This window comes from Saimiri boliviensis, chromosome 2 (genome assembly GCF_048565385.1).
Source record: "Saimiri boliviensis isolate mSaiBol1 chromosome 2, mSaiBol1.pri, whole genome shotgun sequence".
Taxonomy (NCBI): Eukaryota; Metazoa; Chordata; class Mammalia; order Primates; family Cebidae; genus Saimiri; species Saimiri boliviensis.
The window spans coordinates 22811682-22833315 of record NC_133450.1 but is presented as its reverse complement, the minus strand read 5'-3'; the positions used below and the strand labels follow the sequence as shown (position 1 = coordinate 22833315).

At 34.0% G+C, this 21634-nt stretch overlaps 1 protein-coding gene across 9 annotated transcripts in view; it reads right to left on the bottom strand.

Moving 5' to 3' along the window:
• The window catches only part of CEP128 (centrosomal protein 128), a 476123-nt gene that overhangs the window by 378358 nt on the left and 76131 nt on the right, over nucleotides 1-21634 (bottom strand). For all 9 annotated transcript variants that reach the window (XM_074392897.1, XM_074392891.1, XM_074392894.1 and 6 more), the window contains 3 exons: nucleotides 4070-4156; nucleotides 1836-1910; nucleotides 155-287 (listed from right to left, as the gene is read on the bottom strand). In XM_074392897.1, the coding sequence (XP_074248998.1) occupies nucleotides 155-287; nucleotides 1836-1910; nucleotides 4070-4156 (295 nt within the window). The remainder of the gene's footprint in view (nucleotides 1-154; nucleotides 288-1835; nucleotides 1911-4069; nucleotides 4157-21634) is intronic.

Below are 21634 nucleotides of genomic sequence, written 5' to 3'. Positions count from 1 at the left end.
TATCAACTTATCAGAAAAATTTTAATAGATCAAGTAAAGTATGATGTGAGCATCAAAAAGGAATACAATTCTGAGGATGAAAAGTATTTCCTAAGAAAGACCAAAAAGCTCCCACACAAATTACCACATTATTAGGTATAAATCTGCAATTTACCTCTCCTAAACCTCCAGTCCTCCCCTTGTTCATCCTGATAGTTTGACTGTTGCTTGGAAATCTGAGATACTTGATTCTGTAAACCTTTTCGATCACCCTCTGCTTTCGTAAGTTGTGTACGCAGTTCTTCTACCTAAATACATAGTCAAAAGTCAAACATCAGTTTTCACAATCAGAAAAAGATTTACTTCATATGGGCTATTGTAAACACAAGTTGAATCCAGGTTAATTTCCTTCCAAGCATAGTGGAACGGTTTCCTGCTCCATTTCCTCATTCCTCTCATTTCGTCCACAAAGAATAAATGAATGCTTTTTCCTTCTCTGTGTCCGTTGTGGCAAAGAAAGTGACCAGATTTTTTTTAATCACTTATTTTGTCCTCAGTCTACTCCATTACTAATAACCGAAACCACCTTCAATTAAGTATTATGTTTTTATATTTTTCTGTTTTCACCCATTTGCTTTGATATGAACATGGTCTCCTGGTTGCTAAATTCAAGAGAAATAATCGTGACTTAGAGTATTTTGATACTAACATCATGCTCAAAATAAGTATGCAACAGATGCTGTTGAATAAACTCTAAACTCCTTGAAGTCAGGGACTGATTTGTTCATCTTTTTATCCTTAGAGTACCAAATTACCTAGCACATAGCAGGTACTTCCAAATGACCATTAAACACATTAGCAACGGCAAAAAGATTCAGCTGAATCACAAGGACAGTCTAAACAAAGAAATCCCTTGCTTCAAAAGCTGAAATTGGAGATTTTAAGTCAGAGTTCCAAACAAATCAGAATGGAATTAAATACAAATATAAACTTCCAAAAAGGAAAGTTTGAACTCTGCCAAAATTAATTCCATGTGACCACTGGCTGCAGAACAAAGTCAGTGAATATTTTCAAAGGTTTTGTAAAACAGGTGCTATCTTCTATTTTCAGCACCAGTTGTCAGAACGTAACACTCCTTCTGAACATCTATAAGGCTTGACATCTTTGCCTACCACTAGCATATTCTAAAGGTGAGTTATATAACACACACTACAAAACAGAAGAAAGTATAATTGCAGTTTGTTTTAAACACAGAGAGGCATATAGAAACTCATAAGCCCTTATCCAATGTATGTAAGATGGTTATTTAAAGTTATTGAACTTTAAACATCAGAAGCACCAAACTCCCATTATGGACTGATAGAATGCAAAATGCTATACTTAAAAATCAAGCCTTATCTTTGGTTAAAAGGGTCAGGTAGTATCTTGAAAACATGAATTAAAGACAATGACATATTCAAAGTAAACTGAACATGCAAAGGTCTCTTTTATGTAGTTTACTTCTTCCTTTACTTTCCAATGCCTCCTGGAATAAAATTAAGTTCCTGAGTAAATTTTATCTTATACATTCAGTCTTACTTTTACACCACTCATGCTAAGAGAGATAAGTAATAAGTTGTACCAGCAATCAGCAAGATACGCTGTCACAGTGGGGACTTTGGCTGGTGTTTGTACTAGCTTTCTCTGAATTTCCCTGAAAGAATTTTATCTTTTACTTAGGTCTACTAATATACATTCCTTAGGAAAAAAAATTTCTAGACCAAGGGATTTTTTTTCCTTTCACAAAGACATTTAAATACAACTACTCAATCCTGATTTAATGTAAAAGTATATTATAATAGTTTGCATAGACTTACCTGATACAAAAGTGTTTCTCTGTTGCCTTCTGATTGGTTCAATAACCTTCGAGATAACTCCAATTCCTGTTCAAGCTAGAGTTTCAACAAAGGATAAAGAAAAATGTCCAATGGAGCAGAAGATAACTAAATTATTATGGGCACAGTTTAAAAGAAAAAAAGTGGAAAAGTTTTCAGAAGACATTTACAGCTAATGTAAAAGAATAAATATCTTACTATGAACATTTATTCATACTTCCATTAAAATAATGTTAATTGTATAACATAAAGTGAACTAGACCAGGCCTCAGGAAGTCTGGGATGTGGTAAGTTTCATCTCGACTGTGAGCCAGTCCAAGTCTCTTCTCCTTAGGCCTCCATTCTGTCATCTCTAAAGTAAGAATTTTATATTAGACAGTCTCTGAGATCCCTTCCAGTTCTAAATCACTTTAATCTAAATCCTAAGGCAATTTTTTCTTTAAATTAGAATATGTAGTGTCAAATGAACTAAATTAGAATAAAAACTGCAGGGAACCAATGGCTCAAAAGTTTCATCTAATTGGTGATTTCCTATATTCCTAATATTTCTACTATTCATAAGACATTCCTTAAAATTTAAACATCTAAATTCAGAATGAGACATTTAAATTTTCTTTAATGATAATGCCATTAGATAAATATCTATAAAAAATGTGACTAGTCAGGTGACTAAATATTCTACAAACTCCTAATATGCCTAGATGATTTCACGTTGAAACGTAATAGGATAGAACACAAGTTTGTTAAAAAATTTGGAGCTTATATGTGATAGACTTGTTTGTATTTTGTAACAGTAAGGTTGTTTCATAAAAATCACACATTTATATTAGGACACTTGTAAGTGCTTATACTTAAAATACTTATCCTAAATTATTGTTTCCATTGAACAAATGCTATCTGTATATTAATCCTTTCTTAACTGTACATGTGGTAGGTGTGCCTGTGAAAGAGCATAAGGGAACCTTGTGGTGATGGAACAGTTCTGTATCCTGATGGTGGTAGTGGTAACAAGAATCTATACAAGATAAAAATGGATAGAACTTCACACACACACACACACACACACACACACAAATGAGTATATATAAATTTGGTGAAATCTGTATAAACTAAGTAGATTGTACCAACGCCAATTTTCTGGTTTTAATATCGAATGGCAATTATGCAAAAATGTTACCATTGAGGGAATCTGGGTGCATGGGACCTCTCTGTGGATCTTGTTTTACATTATCCTATAAATCTGTAATTATTTCAAAATGTATCTTTAAATCCCATTATATAATTTTTTAAAAATTATACCTGTGGCTCATAAAAAATAGTCACATTAAAGAAAAAGTAAAGTATATGTGGGAATCACAGAATCCATACCAAATACCATCTGACCTGTTGTTTGGTCTCTATGGAGAAATAGAGGGAAGAGACTACACTTCAAGCAAAATGACTTTGAAATCAACCAAAGACCATGTTGGTCATAATTCCTGTGTAATTTCTACATCGCAACTCCCAAAGGGCAAATTTAATGACCTAACATACTTTGCTTACTCTAAAAGCAGAAGGGAAGCTGCCTTTACATGAGTTGGTGAAATAAAATAAAGGAGGTGATGGTAGGTAGAAAACAGCGATATGGAGTACAGAACAGGGCAAATTTTCACTTCACCATTCATTACTTTGATTCATCCTTAAGTCTACTTATTCGCAAATTAAGGAAGCGGGGTTTGGCCTCTGCATTCCTTTCTAACTCTAAAGTGCTAAACTCTATGTATTCATAGACATGAACACACAGTTCATAAACATTAACAGGTATCAAAGGTGTCTATTTTAATAGAAACAGAAAATGTTTTCAGAACTGGGCTGCTAACTCTATCTGTCCACTAAAATGAAAATGAATATAATCAAAATATTCAGGTCTCCAAATGACAGGTCTTTTCTAATCCTGCAACAAAGTTCTTTAAATGTTTCCAACAAGGAAAAAGTAAAGTTTAATGCACCTCTCAGAAAGGACAGTGGTCACAGATGACAAGGTAGCAAATGACTTGCATATCTGTTTCCAAGAGCAAGTGCTGGAGTAAAAGAAGTATTGAACCAATTGACTCCTCACTGAAAGATAAAGACCTCAAACTGTTCTAAAGGATCCTGGGGACACTTTTCAAGGCACTCCACAAATACCACTGGCCCAAACCACTGTATTCTTTGAAAGATAACTTTCAATATCTTACTTGATTCTTCTCAGTTTCAGTTTGTCTTAGCTTATTTTTTATGGCCCCTTCATTCTCATCTGCTTTAGCTTCTTGTTTCTTCAATGCCTGGAACAAAAGAGGTGGAAAAAAATTATCCCAAAATATGTATAAAACTGAAAGTCACTAGTAGAATTTATTATGTGTTAGGACTGAGGAAGACATGGATATCAGTTACACAAAATCTATAAATAAATTACAACCTGCTCATTCACTGTAGCCCTAAGAACACTTCAGTAAAGATAAAATACCAACAATTCTTGATCATCCTAATTAATATTCACATCATTTCCTTTTTTCTCCATTTTTGGGAATTTTATTACATTATTTACAGAGCCTAGATAGCTAATGGTTTTCTTGGAAACAAATCTTCTTTTCTACAATTCCCCCTCTTTAATAAAATGAGGAAAAAGAAAATAGACATTTCAAAAATTAACTACAAAAGTGTTTATTTTGGTTTGTTTCTACGTTAAAACAAACTTAAAGGGAAAAAATCATACTTGGAACTGTCATAACATCTGAAATGCATTCCATTGTTTAAAAATATTTTTTAACAATTTTAGTGTTTAGACTTAGCAAGGTGTATGTGTAAAGTCCATATGACTTGTGAACAGCCACGCTGCCAGAAGCTTTTACCAACAAGATCAACAGAAGAACAATTTTCGGGCAAACAGCAAAATATATTAAAAATTGCTTTAATGCAAGTTTACTCCATCATAATTCAATAATCATAAACTGCCATAATTCCCACTCTCAAATAGCAATTGAGTAAAAAGGCAGAGAAGCATCAACAAAATGAAAAATAATTATGATTTAAGAACAATATTACCACATTTTTATAGTGTTTAGTATTCCCATGCTTCTTCTTCTTACATGTAATAAATAAATATGTTACATATATTCAAAATATACATTTAATCCTCATGATGATTCCATGAGTTATTATTACACTAAGCCCATTTTATTAACGGGGAAATGGGAGCACAAGTGGTTGAATAATTTGCCTAAGATCACTCACCTACTTAGTGACAGAGACAGGATATAGATTCTGGCTGCCTGTCTCTTATTTTTTTTTTTTTTTTTTTTTTGAGACGGAGTTTTGCTCTTGTTACCCAGGTTGGAGTGCAATGGCACGATCTCGGCTCACCGCAATCTCCGCCTCCTGGGTTCAGGCAATTCTCCTGCCTCAGCCTCCTGAGTAGCTGGGATTACAGGCACGCGCCACCATGCCCAGCTAATTTTTTTGTATTTTTAGTAGAGACGGGGTTTCACAATGTTGACCAGGATGGTCCCAATCTCTTGACCTCGTGATCCACCCGCCTCAGACTCCCAAAGTGCTGGAATTACAGGCTTGAGCCACCGCGCCCAGCCAGCTGCCTGTCTCTTAACAATTGAGTGCACTGCTTCATCATATTGAAATAATAATACCAACCTTATAGGGGGGTGATAAAAACTAAATGATCTGATATCTGTAAAGCACATAAAGCCTGGCTTTATCTGTGAGGCACATAAATACCTCACTCCTAACAAATGTGCAATAGAAGGCAACTATTACTATTAAAAATAATAATAGCCTGGGTAACAGACTGAGGCTCTTAAAAAAATTAAATTTTAAAAAATCCAAATTTCCATATTTAAGTTGGTTGAATAAAAGAAACTTTAATTTTCTTGGATACTTAGAAATTTGCTAAAATAATCTTGTGCTACTGATTTCTTCCTCACTTTCTCCTTAGTTATTTATAATGTTGACTTTCCAAAATAATGTACTTTTCTATTATAGCTCTACTTGCTACCTAAAACTTTAATAGGCTACTTTTTAAATTTCTCCTTTTACTCTAAGTATATGTAAGTCTTAAAAAATGTTGTCAATGAGAACCTAAATTCTATTGTTTTCAATAAGGAGCAAAAGTAAGATACTAAGGAACAGTTCAAAGCAAATTACTACATTTCAACTATGTCATCTAGAAATGCCATTAAGTTTGAACACTAGCTCTGCTTTCTGTATACCATGAGTCAGTAAACAAGTAAACACAGATGCAATATTCTACCCTAGAATATTGAACCCAATTTTCTACATTATCTAGTTCAAAATGAAAGACAAAAGAAGGAAAATTTAACACTTAGGATCCATTAAATATATATCGATGCACTTGTAAATACTGAAAACACAGCTAGTACTCAAAGAGAAATATTTTTAAATCAACCAAATCAAAATTACAAGCCATTTCTTTAAACCTTAATAATAAATGTTAACTAATTTATTACGTTTTTTTAGGGTGTAAGCCTGCACTGGATTTCTTTTCCATTTGACTTAGATCAAGCAACTTAGAACTATATTAAAACTGACTCAGTAAAAGCAGTTATAAAAGAAGAAAAAAAAATCACATGCCAATGATTTTCTATTACTATGTTATTTTGCCCTTTATAGCTTGTTTTTTCCTTAAGAGCAGTTTAGCTACAAAGCTGTCACGTGCCCTGCTCCAGGATTTACATTGTCTTTTACATGTTTAAGATCACAGGAACAACACGGAGCCTTAATAGAGAGTCCCTGGGGCACATTTAAATCTTTTATAACAACAAATTTTCTTCTTTCCTTTAAGTGTGCTGTATCGTATATTGTACTACTGCATTTCCTTGTAAGTCAGTGAGTCTAAATTCTCATAGCTATAGATATTCAAAAAAATATAGCTTTTCCTTTTAGAGAGTAGTGAAAAGGGGAAAAGAAAAACATTTGTAGACCTCTCACTTAACCAAAAAACGCTCTACAACTTCAACAACAAGCATGTTTATCAAGAGGCTCTAACAGATAACACACTCCAAGTTGTAGAACAAATAGGGAATTAAAGGCCCTTTGTCTGCTTTAAATGGACCAGCAAGCTTGGTTAAGAATGATGCCATTGGAATGAAATAAAAATCACATGTTAATTCCCACACAGGCCAATGAAATTTCCAGCGAAAAATTGTGAACATAACCTTTCCCAATTTATCCTAATCACTCAGCAGTGCTACAATTGCACGCCTTTGGTCACAAGGCCAACAACATGTAGATCATTCACTGGTAAACTAATAACACTATAGAAAAACAAGTCTGTTTTTCTATACCAACAACTACAAAAAAAAAAAAAAAAAACACCACATACCACATACTTCAGTAGGTGAATTAAACAGTCAGTATCATTTACTTGAAGGTACAAACTATCAAATCAGATATTTTTCCAGTAATATTAAATAATGAAGAAGTTGTATTGCTGAAAACTAGAAAATCATTGTTCTTACTCTATTTTATAATTAAATTATTCACATGGGCACAAAATAAGCTGAAACTTAACAGAATATAATGAGACTCTGATCCAAATCAGACCACATGAGCTATCACTGAAGTTACAAGTTGTTTATATTTATGTATATTAAAATTTTGAAGTAGCTTTAAAGACATTTGTAATATTTTCAATCAAGCAAAAATTCTATTAAGTACTGAGTATGTATAAAACACTATCATGGAAACTTTACTTAATTAAAATTTTTTTAAAGATGGAAAACTGATGTCTATCTCCAAAATTCTTTTTGGACACCTAACACAGCTCCAAACCATCAAACATCAATAAAATAATACATATTTTTAGAAGGGCTCTATATGCATAATACTGCAGAATTGTATTGCTTAGAACACATACTACTCATTTATATTAACACAGATTTTCTTGTCATGTTCTTTGAATTTCTAAATTATGCTTTTTCTCAAATCAAGTTAGAGATTCCTCCCTCATGAGAATTAGCTAAAGTAATGGAAAATTTTAGCCTTTAAGTTCATCCAGTTGGGGATTATCTGTGCCAACAAAAACCAAAACAAAAAAAAGTAAGTTTCTTTTCAAGGCAAAAAGCAAAACAAAGCATTCATATTCTAAATCCCTGAACCAATATCTAATTTAAAAATAGCTAGGTGGATATTAAATTGTTCAAAGAAATTTATTTTTCCACCATAACCAAGGAACGGAAATTCTGTACCAACAACTACAAAAAATAAAACCACATACCACATACTTCGGTAGGTGAAAAGTATAAATGCTTGATAGAAGCCCAAAAGGAATTAAATAATGATACTATTATGGTACCATATATACTTGGGAGATATCAAAGTAAGAGAGAAATTCAAAAAACTTGGTACGAATTGCACTGTGTGTATTTTTCAGGCGGAAATGGTAAGCACATAGTAAGTAAAGTCACAAGATATAACAATTCCTGTTTTTCAAAGGGTAATATCCAATATCTTATAGTTAAGTAGGATTGATCATAAGTTAAATACTATTTCTGATAGTAACAGTAATCCTTAATAATATTCCTTACAGCAGCTCAAGGTTTCATTTTGAGAATAGCCTAGATTTGTTTTTTTCATTTGTATCTTCTTATAAGATGTTTATTATTTCAAGAATCCAAAGAATCCACAAGGGCTCTTATAGGAATTATCTTGATGGAAGAGACAGATGATTTTACTGACCTATTTTCCCCAACGAACAAACTTCTTGGTTCCACTATGCCGATACCTACGGAATCTACCACTGTTTAGGGCATCTAGTGCCAATGAACCCAAACAAGGTTATGGTTCAATCACCCATTCCCTTTGCTCTTTTCGTGGCCACAATCCTTACCCTAAACCTAGTCAAGGGCCTTAAAGAAGACTAACTAGACCAGAGACTATGAATGAATCAGCAGAAATTCAATACCATGACTACAAAAATAACTCAAAAGTAAAACCCCTATTGACTAGTGTCAGGATTTCATCCTTCAAATGTTATAAATTTGCCAACCTGCAAAAGCAAACCTTAATTACTTCATAAAAAAGCCAGTATGCTAAAAAGACATACAAGTCTTTTAACTTCTTTAATTCAAAAGCAACAATGGTAATGAGTATTATGCCCTAACATGCCATTGCTTTTACTGGAACAGATTATATTTTTATGCAATCTTTTACTTAATAAAAATCTTGCAAGTAAAGTTAAATGTGAGCTGAACAAGTACACTTTCCAGGATTTCCTTCAAAATCAAAAAACAAATGCTCCTATTAGAAGGTCTGTTTTTATTCGAGTAGTTTCCTGTCAAAAAGAGTTGCATCGTTGTATTAGAAATCCAGAGTAATATAATACTTCATTTGACTTTCTAAATGCAGGACCACTGAGTTAGGACAGTTGACAGATAGAAGATCACAGATAATTACGAAAATTTAATTTAGAATTTCTCAAGTTGTATGTCTTTGAACAGAAAGCTCTGTAAATACCCAACATCTTTCACTGTCCAGAGTTAGAATATTTTATACCTTTGGGTTTAGGAGAGTTTTTGTTTTGGATTTTTACTATTTTCTAATAAAAATAAAACAGTACTAAGTCAATGAATAAGTCTATCTGTAGCAAAATGGCTTTTGTTTGTACAATATAACTATGCACTCAGTAGTTGCCCAATAAATATTAATTGATAATGATGGAAATGGCTTTATAAACAGATGGCCTAGTGTAAGTTCACTGAAAATATAGATAGAAATATTTCACTCTTCAAGAAAAGCATATAGAAATTGAACAAGTCCTACACACAGAAAATCTCAGTCTATTGTCAGGCAGCTGTTCAGTCAACAGGAGCAGCAGACATTTTTCATCATCATCATAGCATTAACAGCATTAAATGTCTATTTGCATATGGTGCTGCACAAAGTGACTCACACAGATTCATACTAGCCTGATTTGTTATGATTTACAATGACAGTATTGGCAAGAACATATAAGTACATATAACAAAGGAAAAGTGATTAAACATACTTTGAGATCTAGTAGTATGTGGCATGAACATAAAACACGTGTCAGACTTAAACACAACTCAAAATAGCAACAAGAGTATTTATTTATCATGTAAACTTCTATTCTTCCCCAATAGAATTTCAGGTGCTTTACAAGAACACTTACACATATGCTTAAAGATTAAGTAGAATAAAGAAAGGAGTCAGAGGCCATAAAAGAATAAGTAATGACTCTTCAAGAACGTAGAAACTGAATGTAATCACAACGGTTACCAGTGGGAAAAGAAGAGATAAAAGAAGAATAAAAAAATCATATGAGGACTAACTCATGGTTAGGAGGGTGATAGGATCAAGGAAGCTATGAGCAAATTGATCAACCCAGGAAGACAGCCTGAAAACACACATTTTACAAAAATACTTACATAAGAAAGTGTAAGATAATATACACAGTAGAATTTTGGAGAAAGTTAAAATGAGGAACAGAATGGAGCAGAAAATACATTGCAAGCATTTAGTAATTAATAATCTTAAGTATTATTTTCTTAATAAAAACTTCAGAAGATAATACATAAATGTTAATTATATAGAAATGAGATTATAAGAATTTCATGACAACTCATCTCATAAAAAACTGCACCTTCAAGGAATCTAAAAGCTAACAGCTGGCATACTACTTCTTCTATTATGTAGAATACGTTTCTAAACTTGCCATTTTTGTTTTATCATTATTCAATACCAGGCCATCGAAATATATTATCAAACTGGAATATTCTTTAATCCAGCCAGCTATTTCCCAATATCAGAAAGATGATATAGCTTGTGTAGACTGTCTACACAGTATCTAAGAAGCTTGCTCAGTAAATGGAAATTCAAGTATCAAGTACAAGGTTGAAAGAGACATCCTCCAAGATCTCTTCAGAATTCTCTTCTATAGAAGCTTTAGGGGAAAAAAATACCTTTCACTGGAAAAAATATAGAAAAGTGTTTTAGTGTCATCTGTAAGACGTCGAATAAGGGGGCAAGGAGGCAAGGAGGGAAATCAAGAAAAAGACTAAAGAAGGCAACTGAAGAGTATCTCGGACCTGCATGTTTCAAGCTGTGCCAAATAGTGTCCAAATGCCTTTGAAAACTAAATCCTGTAATAGTCAATCATTCTTCACCATCCATTTCCTTTTTATCGGCATGTTGACATTAATGGTTCTCTCACAGTCTTATAGAGAACAGTGTTTATTTCATCCTTGCAAAGAAAAAATGTGTTCTTACCACAAGTAACAAATATAAAGAAGAAAACAATTAGCATGGTGCACAATGATAAGACAAAGAGCAATCGTGTGAATCAAAATGATAGTAAGTCAGAATTTACCTAAATGTTTCAGCCATTGACTGGTAAAGTGCTTGACATATAACTACAAGCAATGGGACAAAATCACAGCCATAAAAGAATTTCCTAAAATAATGTGAAAATACAGTCTTAGCAAAAATGCCTATGTCTCTCATTCAAACCTTCCCCAAGGGGCCATGAAGAGATAATTATTTCCCCTCAGAGATACTCTGCCGACTACACAAATATGGAATAATGCCCTTGCTACATTACAATGATAGTTAACATCTCTATTTCCTCAACTAAACAAGGAGTCCCTAAAAGGTAAGACAGTATTTTAGGTATCTTTAAATCCCTAGTCCCCAGCACAGTACCTGAATTACATTAGGTACATGATAGTATTTGCCAAATGAATATTTTACTGAGAGAATACTTACTATAGAGTATGCAACATTTATTTTTTCATTCCTTCAAGAAGCATTTGCTGGGTCCCTACTCTGTATCAAGCACTGGTCCTGGTAGTGGGGACGCAGCAATGAGCAAAACAGAGAAGTCTCTCTGCCTTCATAAAGCCTGCATTCTGGTCAAGGGGACAGAAGGTTGACGTATAATCAAAGTGTTAGGAAAACATACAGCCATGCAAGGAATGAAGGAGTATTTTATCTATAAGAGTCAGTAAGGGCTTTCCAAAGTAGAGTTTTGAACATGAGGACACAAACCAGGCAACTCTTTCAGAGCTGAAAATTCCTAGCTGTGGGAACAAAAGTGCAAATGTCCAGGAGTAGGAGGTACCTGGTATATCCATGCAAAAGCAAGATGGCAAGGATAGCTGACCTAGAGTTGGCAAGAAGAACAACAGAAAATCAGGGGTTGAGCATGGTAGTTCATACCTTTAATTCCAGCACTGTGGGAGGCCAAGGCAGGAGGATCACATGAGGCCAGGAATTTGACACCAGCCTGACCAATATGACAAAACTCTGTCTCTACTTAAAATACAAGAAATTAGCTGGGCATCATGGCACATGCCTGTAGTTCCAACTCTCAGGAGGCTGGGGCAGAGAATCACTTGAATCAGGAAGGCAGAGGCTGAAGTGAGCCAAGATCATGCCATTGCACTCCAGCCTCGGAGGGAATGAGACTACATCTCGAAAAAAAATAACATTAGGGTGAGAATTCAGAAACCAGATCAGAGGGACTTTTTTGTCTAAAGACTTTAGGTTTCATTCTACGTATGATAAAGAAAGCACTGATTAGCCAGGCATGGTGGGGCATACCTGTAATCCCAGCTACTCAGGAGGCCAAGATCATGCCAATGCACTCCAGCCCGGGGGAAAGGGAGGGAGAGAGGGAGTGAGGAACGGAGGGAGGAAGGACCACTAAAGGGTCTTAAAGAAAGATGTGACATTATCTGTTTCTGTAAGAAAAAGACTCGAAGGAGGTAAGAACGGAAACAAAGAGGCTGCTGCACTAGCCCCAGCAAGAGAGGAAATGTAGCGGTAGGAGATGAATAGTTTCCAATTAAAAAAAAAAAAAATTTAAGTAGAGCTGACAAAATTTACTGATAGACTTGGTGTAAAGAACAGGAGAAAAGGAGAAGGCAAGGACACAGAGGAAACATATAAAGGTTTTAAAACATAAATTCTTTTGTAATCAAGATGGTTATCCTTCTGTTTAAGAAGAAATATATGAGCTACTTATTTCAATGAATCACACAAAAGAATAAGATTCTGCACCTTCCAAACAAGTTCACAGATCAGAAAGAGAAAGAACTGGAAACTGGAAGCCCCAGAGACCCAAGTTCGCCCACGCTTTGTGGCTTTGAATCACAGCATCACTGTACCTTCATTCTCCATCCAAGACTAACACTGGTGAGGAAAGCTTTGGGACCTCATTCTCAGATAATAAACATGAAAGTACTTTCTCACAACCATACAAGGCCCATTAAATGATGAGATAACAAAGTTATAGTTCTAAATACTATCCTAATACTTGGCCACAGTATGGACAAAAATACATTAGAAATAACCTTCACTGTTTCTCGTTTTTTAGCAATAAATAATCACTACCACAACTTTAGTATTTTCAAGAAGCGATCCGGGGTACTTAATAGAAATAAAAATTAACTAGAAATGCAATGAGTCATGAGAGCTATTAAAAATGCTTTTTTAACAACTAAGGAAAAGAAAAGGCAAAGGATAATCTTTTAACTAACCACAGAACACCAATAGAAAATAAATATAACTGGATGGATGGACAACAGTTCACAAAAGGAAATAACCACCAAAAACAAAAAAAATGATAAATAGGAGAAAGAGCTTTCGGTCTATAAGATGAATATTTAGACAAAGTATCTTTGGGAAAATTGCATGCACAGCCTTAAAATATTAAAAGTGGAAAAGGGAATAGGAATACATGATTCCCGGGAAATAAATAAATGCTCATATCAAATTATAATGTTTCACTAGATATAAATAGTTTCTTCCACAGAAGGAGGGAGTGAAGGAGGATAATGAAAACACCTGTAACCATGAAGAAGAAGCATGAAACTATAATATAAAGGCACAGAAATGACAGTTTTCATGATAAATACAGCAGGTGTCTTCATATAAAATACACAATGTGTCATACTTTTTAACAATGGAGAGTAACACCATTTCAAATTTAAATTTTAAATAACAGAGAGCTAAATAATTAGACTTTTTTCACTTGTGAGGTTAGTGCTAAGTAAACTTTCAGAAAGCCCTTTAGAGCTGAGGGAATACCTGCAATAAAGAATTGTTTTTCAATAAACTTGGCCAACTTTAATAAAGTGTCTACCACGTCACAACTGATGGTTTTATACTGACGACTAGTGGTCAAAATGTAGTAATTCCCTATCAAGTATTCTATGACTTTTATCAATTTATTTAAAACAACTAATGTAAATTATGTGAAAACCTAAATTAAAAGATCTTGCTCTTACAAACATTCAGAAAAACACAAAGAAAAGAAATTGTATCTGCAAATTATCTTTAAAAATTCTATCATTTGCTGTATCTTAAAACTCAATAAGCATTTGCTGTCAACTCATAAAGGAAACAGTTCCATGAAGTGTCAGTTTATTCACATCCACACAGCTATGTTAACACTTCTTTTTCAAAAATCCATAATTAATATTTCAAAGAGACCTTTCATTTAGAATTCATGTATCTGGGCATTCCATTCTAAATTTCTTTTTCAAACTTTGTTAAACACAAAAATATCAAAAATCCAGCTGTCTTTATTATCAGTATAGTTTAAAACCAGCAACCTACTATATAAAAAATGTTATTTTTATAGAGTTGAATTATGTTTAACTGTAATTGAATTCTTTAAAAATATTTATGGAATTTTAGTTACATCATTGTAACTACTACATAATTAAACTTCAAATAAGTTAAAATTGTGTAACTTTTCCTTTCTTGTCTTCAAGAATGAGAGCAATAGAGTAACACAAGGCATAAAAACCTTTGAGTGAAATTTACCAAGAATGTTATATGCAGCTGAACAAACATTCACATTTGGAAACATTAATTTCTTCAGCACCTGTTCAGCGAGCTCTGTGTGATACACACTGTACTACATGACTCAGACACAAGGGTAAACTGGATGCACAAAGTCCCTCCAGTGGAGTTTACATTCTTTGGCAAAAGACATGTAATAGCACAAATAAACAAACAATAATTACAGATTTTGTTAAATGCCATTTTAAAAAATAGAGTAATATGGCCAAGCGAAGTGGCTCACACCTGTAATCCCAGCACTTCGGGAGGCCGAGGCGGGATCCCCTGAGGTCGGGAGTTCAAGACCAGCCTGACCAACATAGAGAAACCCATCTCTACTAAAAACACAAAAAATTAGCCAGGCATGGTGGTGCATGTCTGTAATCCCAGCTACTCGGGAGGCTGAGGTAGAAGAATCTCTTGAACCCAGGAAGCAGAGGTTATGGTGAGCCGAGATTGCACCATTGCACTCCATCTTGGGCAACAAGGTCGAAACTCGGTCTCAAAAATAAAATATAAAATAGAGTAATGTGATATGATATGATCATAAGCAATGGAGCTGAAGGGGGTGATTTTAGAAAGGGAAGAGGAACAGGAAAGTTCTCCCTAACGAGGTGACAATTGAGCCTGAAGAATGAGAAGGGAGAAGTTATACTGAGTCAGAACAAAAATGTTCCAATAAGACACTGAGAAGAAACCAATGTGGCTAGAACATAGATATCTAAGACTACTAAGTACTGTAAGTTTAAAATTTTACAACAGCTATCAAAAGAACAGAAATACAATCTACAGCTTCAAAGCAAACAGAAAGTATAAAAATGAATATATAATATATTCCAGTCCAAATAGAAAAGGGAAAAAGAACAGAAAGAGGAGAGGTTAAAAAAAACAAAGATGATAAAAACACTTTCAAATATACCAATAATCACAGTAGGTATAAAATGACGAACGCACCCATTAATTTATAAGATAAAATTTTCTTTAACTTAAGCTATAAGGTGTTTTGTAAGAAACATGGAAAAATGGAAATACTAAGGAAAGATTAAAGAGGGAAAATGATACGCCATGAATAAGGTAACCCTAAGAATGTTAAAATCAAGAGGCACACTATATAATATTTTTATAATTAATTGATCAAGAAGTAATTTAGTTATATACAAGATCCCACACGCACAAAACAGATAAATGAAAACTAACACAAATCACAGGGAGAAACTAATAATCTTTATAATAACGAGAAGCTTTAGACTGATATATTTACTAAGAATGCAGAAAAACAGAAAAAAATCTACAAATGATCTGTTAAATTTACATGTGTGTATGCATTCTTGTATGACATGCACAAGCACATAAAATTCTGCATCCAAAACACAGAAAAATATTTCTTTCTTACTCTGGAGTAGTTACAAAAATTGGTCATAGAATTAGGTCAAAATGGAAGTTTCAACAAATTTCAAAGGAACTAAATTAAAAACAAGTAATAAAAAGATAAGCATACATGTATCTCTGAAAATATCAAAAGACATTCTTAAATAACTCTTGAGTTATAGAGAATATTATAACAAATTATAAAAGATTTTGAAAAAAAAACTACCATAAAATAATAGCATAACAAAGCACACGGTAATTTGTTTAAATTTTCACTATTCATTTTAAAAAACAGAAAAATCAATCAAGCATTCAATTTCCAAGTCTAAAAAATAAAACAGAATAATTCTTTAAATGAAGAGAAAGAATAACAGAGTTAAGAGCAGAAGCTGATGAAGCAGTAAGCAAAGCAGGTCATAAAAACTAATAAAATAATATTTCTATCAAGACATTAAACATGAATTACCAAACTGACTTAATAAATAGGCTGTGCAAGCCAATAAACATTTTAAAAAAAAATCCTGAGAATCTGCAGCACCAAAAAGATATTAAGCACAAATTGTTTTACGGATAGGTTTCAACAAACATTCAAGAAATAGGCAATCCTTCTCTTACACAAAACTAAACCACAAAATAGGAAAAGAAGGAATCCACCTAACTCATTTTATGAGACTAATGTAACCATGCTTCTAAAACCAAAATTGTCAGTGCAAGGAAAACTGATCTCAATCATAAACACAAATATAAAAATCCTAAGAAAAAATAGCAAGTTAATTCAACAATGTATGAAAAACAAAACATAATCGAAGTTGTCAGGAATGCAAGGAGGGCTGTTTGTTGATGGAATCAACCATATTTAAATACCAAAAGTGCACATTAAGAATACTTGATAAATTTGACAACCCATTCATAATTTTTAAAATAAATAAATAAATAACAACAACAAAACATCTCATGGCAACCTAGGAATAGAGGCAAGGGTCTTAATGTGACAAAGGTTAGCACTCAAAAGCAGGGGCAAACACCATATAACAATGTTTAACACTAAGAATCATACAAATATAGAAGTAACACAAGAATTCGTGCTATCTTTGCTTTTATTCAGTATTAGACCTCAGGTTCTAACCAGTGCAATACAATTTAAAAAAAAAAAAAAAAGAAGAAGAAGAAGAAAGAATGAGACTAAATTGCCTTTAATTTCAAATGATATGACTATCTATAGACTAAGATAGTATGTCAGTAAATCCATTAATAAATTGTAAAAACTAATAAGGGCACTGAGCAAGATTATTGGATATAAGAACAAATATAAAACCGGTTGTACCCCTGTATACTATAAATAACCAATTAGGATGCAATTTTTAAAATCCTATTCCGAATAGAAAGAAAAATCATAAGGTACCTAAGAATAAGTCTAACAAAAGAGATCTAGGACCTTTATACAGACAATTATAAAACATTATTGGAAAACATTAGAAAAGACCTTCTCTTTAAATTAGTCTGTACTTAATACAATCATAATCAAAATGCTGGCAGGATTTTTCATGGAATAGGACAAGGGGTTTTCATTAGCATTTACCAAAAAATAATAAAGCCTATAATAATTTAAAAAGAATGATATTAGTACAGGGATAGACAAGCAAGTCAGTAGCAAAGCATATAGAGGCCAGATAGATATTGCAGGAAACTAGATATACAACAGAAGTGGCATTTAAATTAGAGTAGAAAGAATCAATTTTTATTCAAAAATGATGCTGAAGCAACTGATGAGTCATATAAAAAGCAAATTAGAGTCCTTCCTTTCTCCTATTAAAAAAAAAAAAAAAATCATCCCAGGGGGAGGAGAGGAATCCCAAATAACACAATAGTTTAAAATGAGCAAAAGTCACATAGGCACGCTATATAAGCACAAATGCAAACTGCCAAGACATGTGTTAATAGATGCTCAAATTCACCGACAGAGAAATGCAAATAAACATAAAAATGAGTTACCACTTTATACTCATCAGGTGGCAAAAACGTAAAAGAATTATAACCTCTACTACTGGTAATAATGTAGGGGAAAGAGCTATTCTCAACCACTGCTGGCAGAACAACATGCAGTTTCAGAACCTCTGGAAAAATAAGATCTATCAATGGCAATAAAAGATTACACTGGAACCACGTCAACTAGTTGGATGACTTTCCAGAAAGCACTGGTGAAAAAAAGGGAAAAGCAAGAAGCAGAAATGTCTATGAAATGTGATCTCATTCTCTGAAAATGAATACATGACCAAAGAATCCCGATACATGCAAAGGTGTATATAGTCTATCTACATCAGTCCAGGATAATTAAAAGCAAAATGAAAACTATAAAGGGATACATTCCAGGCCATCAACACTAGTTCCTTTTTTTAGGGATAAGGGAAGTGGTTCATGATGAAAGAACAGAGGGGAAAGAGAGGTAGAAAAAGTCAGCGGTGTAAATAAATAAATAAATAAAGCTGTATTGTAAGACAATGTTTATTTCATATGATCACATTTAGCTATATTTAAAAAATCCTTCTTGTACAAAATAGTTAATAATAAAAATGTAAAAAGAACTATGTGAGAAATAAACCTAGCTAAACATAGGACCAAAACAGTGTATTTATATGGTCACTACTTAATGTATTAAATAAATATTTAGTATTATTTTCAAACACTAGAAAGGCAAAGTGTTCAAAATTGGTAAATTAAAAGAGACAACATATCAAGAAATAGTAACTAACATAAATAATCGGAAACAAAACTCTCACATAATATGTAATATAGAAACTGGACAGTGAGAGGAAAAAAACGCCATCTTTACAAAAGAAGAAGAAAAATAGTCAATGGGATTAGAGCTGGTTAAAAGAATAAAAAGTGTGGCTCAAAATAAGCCCAGATTTATACCATATACACACTTTACCCCATGAAAAACAAACACTAGAGTAGGAGTTTAAAGATTTTCACTGGCTACACACATTTTCCAACAAAGTAGTATATGTGTGGTTGTCCTGTTGTGATAGTGCTTTCGGCCTCCTGGTGGTTCGAGGGCTCTGACACCCTGCCTGTGTTACTCTCTGTCTACCAAACCCCATGGGGCTCACAGAGTGAGCCAGGGACTCAATTCTAGAGTTTACGCCCTAAGAATAAGAAAAATAAGGTACATCCGCTGAGTTTTCCTCCTGCTTTCCACAGGATTGTGTTTGACTGCTAAACTCTCAATTACCTGTAAACTCTTTCTCCAAGATTAGAAAGGCTGCTGAGATGGTCAATGGAGGGTGATTTTAATGGGAATTCATAACATCTAATAGTATCATAGGGAAAGGAAAACTTATGAATAACTGTATGCAAAAATGTAAGAGATAACTACAAAAAAAAAAAGGCATTGATTATTAAAACAAGAGGGAAGTAAAGTGAATGATCAAACAAAAGTTTTGCAGTTGAGCATTGGAAAGGTAAGCAAAGGTTAGTTCAAAATCTACCAACCCTGGAAAGGCCTCCACGACTCCATAAAAGTAGGAGACTCTGGAAAAAAGTGCAGGAAAAGGGGTTAATGAAGCCAGATTAGAATATTTGCCTGACTAGGTTCTCCCCTGCTGCGCTGCGTGATACTCGAAGTATCACAGAAGCCTCAAGGGAGATGCAAATGCTATTAAGAACACATTAGAAAAACATCCTAGGTTTCATGGAAGCTTCCCCCTTAATGAGTCCAAACTAAATACATTAATAAAGGGTACCACCGGAGGCTTTTCTTATGTGGTATCCATATTATGCAGATTCTCTGGAACCACAGTTACATTTCTGGACAAAAATGAATAGTTATTTCTTCATTAGGTCTTAGGAAAAAAAAAAGATAAAGAAAAATGTTAAAAAAAAGTATCAATTTTTCTTAATATGGCCTCATTTTATTGATGAGGTTCACATAACCTGGTTGTCCCTCAGACAGACTAAAAGTCACCAAGCTGAGCTCCTACCTTAAACACTTAATTTCTCACTCAATCTTCCCCATTGTCTATTAAGATTCCATGCACTTTCCTATTCCAGAGACATCACCATGAAACATCTTTTAATTTAACGGCACCTACATCATAGGTAAGCATAGAATATTGTTGATGCAGATAAGGGAGAAACTAGCAACTTAATATGCTATCAAATACTCTGAAGAGGGCTAGCCATGGTGGGTCACACCTGTCATCCCAGCACTTTGGGAGGCTGAGACAGGCAGATCACTTGAGTCCAGGAGTCTGAGACAGCCTGGGCAACATAGCAAAACCTGTCTTTACAAAAAATACAAAAATTAGCTGGGTGTAATGGCGTGCCCCTGTAGTTCCAGCTGCTTGGGAAGCTGAGGTGAAAGAACTGCTTGAGTCTGGGAGGTTGAGACTGAGTGAGCCATGATAACACCACTGCATTCCAGCCTGGAAGAGTGTGACTCTGTCTCAAAAAAATGCTGTGAAGAGTGTGAGCGTGTATGTGTATGGGTTTCCAGCATTTATCTCATGTTCTTATTTTCCTTTTTCTTTTTTGAGACAGGATGTCACTCTGTCACCAGGCTGGTGGAGTACAGTGTATGATTGCAGCTCACTACAACCTCCGCCTCCCGAGTTAAAGCAGTAGTGAGGATTACAGGTGTGTGCCACCATGCTGATTAACTTTTTTGTTGTTGTATTTTTAGTAGAGATGGGGTTTCATCATGTTGGCCAGGTTGGTCTCGAATTCCTGGCCTCAAGTGACCCACCTACCTCAGCCTCCCAAAGTGATGGGATTACAGGCATGAGTCACCATGCCCAGCCATGTTTTCCATTTTAAGTAATTCAGCTGAAGATGAAGAAATTATATTCAATGTACATAAAACACCCAGTAAAAAATGAGTCAGGAGTTTCTAGGATGCAAAACCAGAAATTAAAAATTTTATCTAGGATTTTATGTAAATATTGGACCTTCAAAAAAGTGGTTTTGGCTTGTATTTACAGTCTAAATCCCTCTTTCCCAACACTAGCACCCACCAAGCCTACCCCAACTCTACTAAACTAACTGATCAAGCCAGGATACTATCAAGCACCTAATCAAAAGGAGTTTATAATATGATAATTTACTTCAATGTTATATACTTTATTGTATACAAAGAAAAGGCTGATGGTTATAGGCATAACAATACTTGAATGTAGGTCAGGTGTGGTGGCTCCCTCCTGTAATCCCAGCACTTTGGGGGGCCAAGGTAGGTGAATCACTTGAGGTCAGGAGTTTAAGACCAGGCTGGGCAAAATGGTAAAACCCCATCTCTACGAAATATACAAAAAAAAAAAAAAAAAAATTAGCTGGGCATGGTGGTGCCTGCCTGTAGTCCCAGCTACTAGGGAGGTTAAGGTGGGAGAACTGCTTGAACCCAGGAACTCGAGGCTGGAGTGAGCCAAGATTGTTCCACTGCACTCCTGGGCAACGATGTGACCCTATCTCCAAAAAAAAATTTTTAATTAAAAAAAAGTTTAATTAATAAAGTTCAAAGTATCATCTATAATTTTAAAAAGATAATATGAAAAGAATAATGT